Source organism: Neofelis nebulosa, chromosome 9 (assembly GCF_028018385.1).
Source record: "Neofelis nebulosa isolate mNeoNeb1 chromosome 9, mNeoNeb1.pri, whole genome shotgun sequence".
Lineage (NCBI taxonomy): Eukaryota > Metazoa > Chordata > Mammalia > Carnivora > Felidae > Neofelis > Neofelis nebulosa.
Window position 1 is genome coordinate 137,456,591 of NC_080790.1, and position 9,870 is coordinate 137,466,460.

At 52.2% G+C, this 9,870-nt stretch overlaps 1 protein-coding gene across 4 annotated transcripts; it reads left to right on the forward strand.

The window, feature by feature from the left end:
- Window positions 1-801: 801 nt before the first annotated feature.
- TUBB1 (tubulin beta 1 class VI) lies at window positions 802-8,735 on the forward strand. 4 transcript variants are annotated; one of them, XM_058686105.1, is made up of 6 exons: window positions 813-1,004; window positions 3,049-3,152; window positions 3,431-3,684; window positions 4,745-4,853; window positions 5,585-5,695; window positions 5,829-8,735. In XM_058686105.1, exons 5-6 carry the CDS (start codon window positions 5,635-5,637, stop codon window positions 6,923-6,925), a joined length of 1,158 nt encoding a protein of 385 aa, XP_058542088.1. In that variant the 5' UTR covers window positions 813-1,004; window positions 3,049-3,152; window positions 3,431-3,684; window positions 4,745-4,853; window positions 5,585-5,634; the 3' UTR covers window positions 6,926-8,735. The 4 variants fall into 4 exon arrangements, with proteins under 4 accessions (XP_058542086.1, XP_058542089.1, XP_058542088.1 ...); XM_058686104.1 differs by lacking the exon at window positions 3,049-3,152 and having other exon boundaries at window positions 3,450-3,684; XM_058686103.1 differs by lacking the exons at window positions 3,049-3,152; window positions 3,431-3,684 and having other exon boundaries at window positions 802-1,004.
- The last annotated feature ends 1,135 nt before the right edge of the window (window positions 8,736-9,870 follow it).

Sequence of the window (9,870 nt, forward strand, 5' to 3'; positions counted from 1 at the left end):
TTTTTTTCTATTAACATTAAAGTAGACAAAGTAAGAATAAAAAACTGTCCCTTCGTGTTCCACCCCCGAGGGCCCTTCTGTGCTGCCCGTGGCTGTCAGACCAGTCCTTAGGAATCACAGCTGAAGAGCCTGGGAGCCATGGCCAGTTCCTAAGGCAAAGTAGGGGCATGTCTCACCAGTCCTGTGGCTACGGTGAAGTCACTTCATGCTCTGGGATGTTGTGGCCTCATCTGTCATGTGATGGGCTTAGACAAAAGGATTTCTTTCTTTTTTTCTTTTTTTTTTTTTTTTAACGTTTATTTATTTTTGAGACAGAGAGAGACAGAGCATGAACAGGGGAGGGGCAGAGAGAGAGGGAGACACAGAATCTGAAACAGGCTCCAGGCTCTGAGCTGTCAGCACAGAGCCCGACGCGGGGCTCGAACCCACGAGCGGCGAGATCGTGACCTGAGCCGAAGTCGGACGCTTCACCAACTGAGCCACCCGGGAGTCCCTGGACAAAAGGATTTTTAATAACACAACTGGCTTGGTCAGGGAAAGCTCCCTACAGGTGGTCCGGTCACCCCCCGATCTGGGAGCTGGGAGCTTGTCATAGCGTGAGCCCGGGGCCAGCGCTGGTGCCCCGAGTCCACCATGGCAAGACCCACACCTGCTGTTAGACCACCGGGCGCTGTGCACAAAGACAGCCTCTGGTCTTAAACTCTAGGAAGTGACTGGGTGATATTCTGTGTTGCGAGAGGAAGAAACACCCCTCTCACCAGGATGATAGCAGAGTGGGGGCTGGGTCCCTGGGCTGGACACACCCTTGGAGCAGTCACACTGGGACGGGCTTGGGTCAGCTGGTCCCATCACCGCAGTGCCCAGAGTGTGTGGGGGTCACACGAGTGAAGGGCGGCTCCAGAGACGGAAGGTTCTGCGAAGATCTTACACTTGGACGGGAAGCGAGGATGCGTGAAATCGTACACATTCAGATCGGCCAGTGTGGTAACCAGATCGGAGCCAAGGTAAGGAAAGTTCTATTCCTAGGACCAGCTTGCCTACCGCCCTAGGTGTAGCCGACAAAGACATATCTTAAGTCAGCAGGTGAGAGAGACAACAAGTCAGCAGATGGAAGGAAGCACTTGCTGAATACTTGCCTCCTTAAACCACACCCTTCGTTAAAGAGACACAGGAAATAGTAAAGGCTTAAAGCGTCAGTTTAATTCATGTTAATTTCGTCATCAGTTACATGCCACCCATGTTTACCTTTATGACTTTAGCAATGAATTTTTCATATCTAAAGATATGAAAACGCTGGGCTCACTTGGTTAAGCGTCCGACTCTTGGTTTCAGCTCAGGTTATGATCTCGCGGCTCATGAGTCTGAGCCCCGCGTCGGGCTCTGGGCTGACGGTGCAGAGCCTGCTTGGGATTCTCTCTCCGTCTCTCTGCCTCTCCCCTGCTCACGTCTGTCTCTCTCAGAATTAAAAAAAAAAAAAAAAGAGTAATTTTCTCAAAACAGTTTTCCAGTTTGTTGGGCAACTTTTTACAGCATATTACTAAGATGCCTTCCTTCTCTCATGTTTATATTACAAAGTTTAAAAAAAAGCAACATGTTTGATTTAGTATGAAATAGAAAACTAAGGAGGCAAACCTAGAAGTTTTGGGGTGTAGTAGCAGAAACAATTAAAATACAGTCTCTGGAATGAATACAAACGCGTGTTTGTTCTCCCCAACTAAATTTTTGTACAAAGTGCCTGGTTCAATGGCTGACACTATGAAAACAGATGATACAGCCTAACAGGTCTCTAACCTGAATTTGAATCCTAATTTTACACAACTGTACTGTGTAACAGCTGATTGTTCCCTTTGCCATTCCGAAATTACTTTCACTAGTATGAACTGCATTAAAAATGTAATTGCATTAAGCGTTAAGTTCTTAAAAAATTGTGGTAAAACTGGGGCACCTGGGTGGTTCAGTCAGTTGAGCATCTGACTTCAGCTCAGGTCACGATCTCACGGTTTGTGAGTTCGAGCCCCATGCCGGGCTCTCTGCGGACGGCTCGGAGCCCGGAGCCCGCTTCGGATTCTGTGTCTCCCTCTCTCTCTGCCCCTTCCCTGCTCACGCTCTGTCTCTCAAAAATAAATAAAACATTAAAAAAATTTAAAAATTGTGGTAAAATACAGTGTACAACTTATCATCTAGCCACTTTTTTTTTTTTTATCATTTAACCCCTTTTTTTTTTTTCTGGCACTGTGTGTCTGAGAGGGCACAAGTGAGTGAGGGCGAGAGAAACAGAGAAAGGGAGAAAATCGCATGAGGGGTAGAGCGGCAGAGAGGGAGAAGCAGGGCTCACTCAAAGTGGCTCAAGCTCACGAACTGTGAGGTCATGACTTGAACTGAAGTCAGATGCTTGACCCACTGAACCACCCAGGGGCCCCATCCATCTTAACCATTCAAAAACATTTTTTTTAATGTTTATTTATTTTTGAGAGACAGAGTGTGAGTGGGTGAGTGGCAGGGAGAGAGGGAGGCACAGAATCGGAAGCAGGCTCCAGGCTCTGAGCTGTCAGCACAGAGCCCGACGCGGGGCCCAAACTCAAGAACCGTGAGCTCATGACCTGAGCCGAAGTCAGAGGCTCAACTGACTGAGCCACCCAGGCGTCCCTAAATGTTTATTTTTGAGACAGAGAGAGAGAGAGAGAGAGAGAGAGAGAGAGCATGAGTGGGGGAGGGTCAGAGAGAGAGGGAGACACAGAACCCAAAGCAGGTTCCGGGCTCTGAGCTGTCAGCACAGAGCCCGATGCGGGGCTCCAACTCATGAGCCGTGAGATCACGACTCGAGCTAAGTCAGACACTTAACCGACTGAGCCACCCAGGCACCCCATCCATCTTAACCGTTTTTAAGTGCGCAGTTCAATAGTGTTAAGTATATTCACCGTGTTGTGCATCTAATCTCCAAAATGCTTTTCCTTTTGCGAAACTGAAACTCGGTCCCCATTAAATACTAACCCCCCACACCCCCTTCCCCAGCCCCTGGCACCCACCCTTCCACTTTCTGTCTCTAAGAATTTGAACTCTTCTCGGGACCTCACAGAAGTGACATCACACAGTATCTGCCCTTCTGTGTCTGGCTTATTTGTCTCAGCATAACGTCTTCAGGGTTCAACCACGTTGAAGCCTGCGTCAGAATCGCCTTCCTTTTTATTTTTTTTATTTTTTTTTTAAATTTATTTTTTTTTTCAACGTTTTTTATTTATTTTTGGGACAGAGAGAGACAGAGCATGAACGGGGGAGGGGCAGAGAGAGAGGGAGACACAGAATCGGAAACAGGCTCCAGGCTCCGAGCCATCAGCCCAGAGCCTGACGCGGGGCTCGAACTCACGGACCGCGAGATCGTGACCTGGCTGAAGTCGGACGCTTAACCGACTGCGCCACCCAGGCGCCCCAGAATCGCCTTCCTTTTTAAGGCCGAATAATAGTCCATTGTGTGGATACACCATGTTTGGTTCATCTGGTTATCCGTCGACGGACTCACGGGTCGTTTCCAACTTTTGGCTATGGCGAGTAATGCAGCTACGAAAAATGAAAGTCTTCTAATGTGGGTGTTTAAAACCTGGGGCAAAGAATATCACTGCTTGGAAAGGAGTTGCCACCTTCCCATGCCACAGCGATGAGCTGTTCCTGAGTCAAGCACGCAGAGAGGTGGGAGGCCCAGCCCCACTGCTCTGAAACGGGGAGATAATCCGGAGGGAGGCTCGGGAGAGGAATTGCGGGGTCCAGATAGGGTCTGAGCACTTACTCCACAATCATGTTGTCTGGCAGTTCCAGCCGCACCGACTACTGATTACTTGGGGTCATAAGAGCTGTAAGAGACTTAAATTTATTTATTCTTTCAGACCCAGAACAGTGCAGGTAATTTACTATGAAATAGAGTCTGGTTAATGAGACCAAGGCCCGAGCAGAGCCATCACTTATAAGACATGGCTGGGAAAACACCCTTGAGGATTTTAACATAAATGAATATATTTTCATTGCACATATGTGCTTCTCCAGGGCAATGAAAGGGGCCATTTCAGTAACTGTTTCCATATTAAGAGCTGTGCGCGTTCCTATATTAATAAATACTGTATATGTGATTGAAATTGTCATGTTTCAAACAGTTACAAGAGCTGTACGTAATTTTGAATTGTATGCATACCTGATCACGAAAAATGCACATTGCTAAAAACCATGCCTAGATGTCCTAGTTATGGGCTTTTTGGGAAAACTGCATGAAAATAAATCCCCAAGTGAAAGGAGATATTACTGTGAAATCAGATAAGAATTCAGTCTATTTTCATTTAATGGGATCTATACTTTACTAGCTTGAAGCACTATACGGTGAAATTAGAGATACGCTCACTGTCGGACGTGAAATTGTAAAATAACAGCTTTAATGTATACAATGGCCTCCACTTAATAGGAGCAAAATCCATTTTAATATTTTATGTGTTGGCATTTTATTTAAGGGGTTCGGGTGGGGAGAAAACACAGTCTTCATACTCCTGTTTAGTGGGGGCAAGAGGAAATTATACAGTGGTGGAGGGGGCATAAAACGGGCCCAAAAACATCCGGGGAGAGAAAGGGCGGCCAGACAGACCCCACCAAGCAGGCCCAGGGGTGCTCACTGTCTGTCTCTGGCCAATCTGCTGGCTCACGGGTGCCTCTCTGGACCTTTCTTGGGGTCCCTCCGTACACTGACCTCCCCTCCTGCCGTTTTCAGTTCTGGGAGGTGATTGGCAAGGAGCATGGGATCGACGCGGCGGGGGGCTACTTTGGTGACTGTGCCTTGCAGCTGGAGAGGATCAGCGTGTATTACAACGAGGCCCACGGTAGGACACTGTGCACGGGTGGCCGTGGTCACCAGCCCCAGGTGGACGGTCGCAGCAAGGTCTGGGCAGAGCAGCAGGATCCCGAGGGTGACAGGTCCCCAGGCCTTGTGCAGGGCAAGGACCCGGGAAGAAGTCACTGGGGGGGGGGGGTAGCCGGGGAGGGGGGAAGGGCACGTCTCAACACCAGCAGGTTAAGCACCAAGTTTCCTTTTTAGTTTTTATATATATTTTTTTCAACGTTTTTTATTTACTTTTGGGACAGAGAGAGACAGAGCATGAACGGGGGAGGGGCAGAGAGAGAGGGAGACACAGAATCGGAAACAGGCTCCAGGCTCCGAGCCATCAGCCCAGAGCCTGACGCGGGGCTCGAACTCACGGACCGCGAGATCGTGACCTGGCTGAAGTCGGACGCTTAACCGACTGCGCCACCCAGGCGCCCCTCCTTTTTAGTTTTTAAATAAAAACCGGAGTCCCTTCCACGAGGGACAGCATCTCTGTGGTTGGCGAGACGGCAAAAGAGAGCACGATGGGAGAAGCATTTCTGAGGTATTTGAGAGATCTGTGCCCTCGCCGTAGGCATCAAGGACGTTATTTCAAATGTCTTTTTGCCAGAGACACCTTCTAGAAGAATGCCATTTCCTTTGGCCGGTGTCACAGGGTTCTATTTTGACGGAACATTAACTTCTAGAAACGGCGGCAGTTGGCCCACTTCTTCGGCCCTTCCTCCACAGGTGGGAAGTACGTGCCGCGGGCCCTGCTGGTGGATCTGGAGCCGGGGACGATGGACAGCATCCGCTCCAGCCAACTGGGAGCCCTCTTTCACCCGGACGGCTTCATCTACGGTAGGTTTTCCTGCAAGGCCCCCGGGACCGTGAGGGTGCCCCCTGGCGGGCGCCCCGTCCCCCTCCGCCCGGGGGCCAGGTAACCGGCCTCCTCTCCCCCCCCCCCCCCCCCCCCCCCCCCCCCCCCGCACAGGTAACTCTGGGGCCGGCAACAACTGGGCCAAGGGCCACTACACGGAGGGCGCCGAGCTGGCCGAGAGCGTGCTGGACGCCGTGCGCAGCGCCAGCGAGGCCTGCGACTGCCTGCAAGGCTTCCAGCTGGTGCACTCGCTGGGCGGCGGCACGGGCGCGGGCATGGGCACGCTGCTGCTGAGCCGGATCCGCGAGGACTTCCCCGACCGCATCCTGAACGCCTTCAGCGTCCTGCCGTCGCCCAAGGTGTCGGACACGGTGGTGGAGCCCTACAACGCCGTGCTGTCCCTGCGGCAGCTGGCGCGGCACGCCGACGCCTGCTTCTGCATCGACAACGAGGCCCTGTACGACATCTGCTTCCGCACGCTCAAGCTGGCCGCGCCCAGCTACGGCGACCTCAACCACCTGGTGTCCCTGACCATGAGCGGCGTCACCACGTCCCTGCGCTTCCCGGGCCAGCTCAACGCCGACCTGCGCAAGCTGGCCGTGAACATGGTGCCCTTCCCGCGCCTGCACTTTTTCACGCCCGGCTTCGCGCCGCTCACCAGCCGCGACGGCCGCCAGTACCGCGCGCTCACGGTGGCCGAGCTCACGCAGCAGGTGTTCGACGCGCGCAACGCCATGGCCGCCTGCGACCCGCGCCGCGGCCGCTACCTGACGGTGGCCTGCTTCTTCCGCGGGCGCATGTCCACCAAGGAAGTGGACGAGCAGATGCTCGCCGTGCAGACGCGCCACAGCGCCTGCTTCGTGGACTGGATCCCCAACAACGTCAAGGTGGCCGTCTGCGACATCCCGCCGCCGGGGCTCGGCATGGCCGCCACCTTCGTGGGCAACAGCACGGCGGTGCAGGAGCTGTTCGGCCGCGTGTCCGAGCACTTCTCGGCCATGTTCCGGAGGAGGGCGTTCGTGCACTGGTACACCTGCGAGGGCATGGACGTCGGCGAGTTTGCCGAGGCCGAGAGCGACATCCACGACCTGGTGTCCGAGTACCAGCAGCTTCAAGACGCCAGAGCGGTTCCCGAGGAAGACGGAGACGTCGTGGGGGAGGCAGAGATGGAACCGGAAGACGGGCCCCGGGCACCTGGCGGGGCCGTGTGAGCCGCGGCCGCAGGGAGCCCCCCTCTCGCCGGGGGCCGCCCCGGGGCCGCGCGACCGCAGGGACCTCAGGGCCTTCCGCCGGCATCTGCTGACCTTCCAGCCTCCGACGTTCAGTGCACCCACCCTCTATTAGCTGGTTTGCAACAGCAAAGCGAATTCGTGGGGAATTGCTCCCTTTGGGCCGTTCCTGGGCGCACGGCCCGTGCCAGGCATCGAGACCCCCCGCCTGGGTCTCGTGTGCGGCCTCTGCAGCCCACGCTCGCCTTCGACCCCCTCGGGCCGCCCATCGGCACCCGGGAGCCCTTGCCCGTCATCCTCGCCAGGTGTCTCGCCTCGGCTTCTCTGCCATGCACTCTGCCCAGCACCCTACCTCCTGGTACTTGCTGGCCTCCGGAAAAGCCAGGTGACTAATTGGTGCGTGGGGAGCTCTGCAGCCGAGGCAAAATGTGAGTCAGCATCCACTAGCGAATAGTGCAGACCTCGTGTGTGCCTGTCAGAGTACTAGCCGCAAAGGGAAAAGGGAAGGACAAGAACAAGTGGCAGTGCCTGATCCACTGAGACACCTGGCCAAAGACACCCCCAAGCACAAGCAAGCAAAAACCCACCAACTCCAAACCTCTGCTCTTTACTGCTGCACAGCTGGCTTTTAACACACACGGTTACACTGTCGGTTCCTTCTTAGGGCTGGGTTCTGGGAATTCATGAATCACTGTCTTCGGTTTCCCTTGTAAAGGCTATTTCAAAATGCCCTTTTCACTTTCAGTCAGTAATCACCTTCTGAAAATGCTCTGTGGCCTCTGCTCTTTCAGAAAGGGCACACGGCGCGGTGCGCTGGGCAGCCATTCACATGCAGGAAGGAGGCAGCACCGGGCTGGCCGGTGTCCTTCTCGGTTCCAGGAGGACGCCGTCTCATTAGGGAACGTTTACAGTTCAGATTAATTTGCCGAAGTCGCCATCAACGTCGGCACGACGAGACAGCTTTCACCGTTACACGATTTTGATCTGCTCACATTACAACAGGACGCAATACACGAGAGTGTAATCGAATCATCCATAACTTTTTAATTAAGGTTTACCTATTTCTGACACACAGCACAGCCATCCCTTCCGGGCCCATAAGGGCTTTAATGGCCTTCTGGAACGACCACTGAGCTATACTATAGGATCCGTGGTCAGTCAGCAATGGGAAGATGCTCCGACCTTCACTGCAGGAAATATTTACTTGCGGGCCACCAGGTTCTCCTCTCCCGATTCGTTTTTGTCACCTGCAATAATACAGTAGCAGGTGGACGGATGACAGTACCTCCTTCAGAAAAACTTCACTCCTTCCCATATGCATTGTAAGGAAGTAACGAAGACACGTACGGAGAGAAAATTAAGTCTTGCTGTCAGTATCAGGACAAGCCTTCTATTTACAAAACTTAAAAAAAAAAAGTTGTATACACTTTCTCCTTGTGGTTCAAGCACTAAAAACAAAAGCAGATTTAATAAGCGGTTACCTATCCACTCTCAGAAGTTCCTAACTTCTTAGAAGCCAGAAAAGACTTACGACCTCTGAGTTTACAAGAATTCATACACATGCTTCCTCTAGCAAGCACTTTCCTTCTCAAACCCGAAAGGGACATCAAGTAGATGCAAGGAAGGATACAGACCCAAATTAAAAAAACCAAAACCCAAAAAACCTGCTGATTTATATTACTGTCAAGATTTGTGTTGCTCAATAGTAATCATTAAAATACAAGGAAATTCAATTTTAAATGGCGAAATTGCTTTATTTCAGACTAAATAAATTCCTTTTCTTGGAGCCTAACCGCCCAGACTGATTAATTTGAGTAGTTAAAAATATTTCAAAATGTATCTCACCATCCTACTCTTTTCTATGGTAGGAATAGATTAAAACACACACACAACACACACACACACACACAAGCCCACCAGAAACCAAAAGAAATCTGTCCCCTCAGATTTGGAGGAGCCTAGTCCTTCAGTGGTACAGTTGCCATGGCAACACTGGTCTCAGCGACGAGAGACCTGGGATCAGAATTTGAGAGCTTGTCCGGTTCCTTCACTTCACTCCCAAGAATGCTGCGCGAGCAGAGATTGATGAGTCCCTCAGAAATCACTCACATGGTTAGTGAAATACCCACCACTAGGTCTGATCAGGGTGCCCTGGTCATCTGGACACAGTAGTCCTGCCGGCTGACCCCCAGCCCCCAGGTCTGGATGCAGGAAGTTTACTTCATCACGGTGATCAGTTCAGGATTTTTAACTACAGAGAAAGAGGCTCAAAGAATCTTTGCTGGGTGGTAACCTGGCTATTTTTACTTTTCCCCCTTTCCCTAGAAGCAGCCCTGGCCCCGAGTCTCACCTTCATTACCTCCCAAGCTGACCGAGGACTTCTCTCTACTCAGCTGCAAAGAATTCAGCCCTTTGACCATCAGCTTCGTCTATGAAAAAGGCCTGATGGCCTTGAGATTCATTTATTCCTGTCCCTGTAATGAGAGATGCTTCCTAGTGCCTTGACCTTGGGGACCTCAGCGCCGGGAACTGGGGTGCCCTGACTGTAGAACAGCACAACAGCCCTGAGGGAAAAAGCTCACAGATGGGGGGGGGGGGGGGGGGGGAGCTTGGAGTGGCTACTGCCCCGCAGCCACCTCCCCCCCACCCCCCCCATTCATCCTGGAGCTCTTCCTTGAGTGCCCTGGGCCAAGAATGAAATAAAACCTACAGGTCAAGTGTCCCGGGGCGGGGGCAGGAAACTGCCTCCAGAAGGCCGAGAACAAAGACATTTTCTTGGGCTCCTCCTCGGCCCTGCTCAGTGGCCCCGAAAACTTATTGTCAGCTTAAGTACCGTGGTGAGAACTGGTCCTGGCAGAGAAGCTGAACAGTGTTTCAAAATTTCCCGTTCACATTTGATTTCTCCATTCTCCAAAAACAGTTAAAAT

Coding starts and splice junctions, on each gene's coding strand:
- TUBB1 (XM_058686103.1), top strand. CDS start 948: ATGCGTGAAATCGTACACATTCAGATCGGCCAGTGTGGTAACCAGATC. Junction 1,005..4,744: donor GTAACCAGATCGGAGCCAAG/GTAAGGAAAGTT, acceptor TGCCGTTTTCAG/TTCTGGGAGGTGATTGGCAA. Junction 5,696..5,828: donor CCCGGACGGCTTCATCTACG/GTAGGTTTTCCT, acceptor CCCCCCGCACAG/GTAACTCTGGGGCCGGCAAC.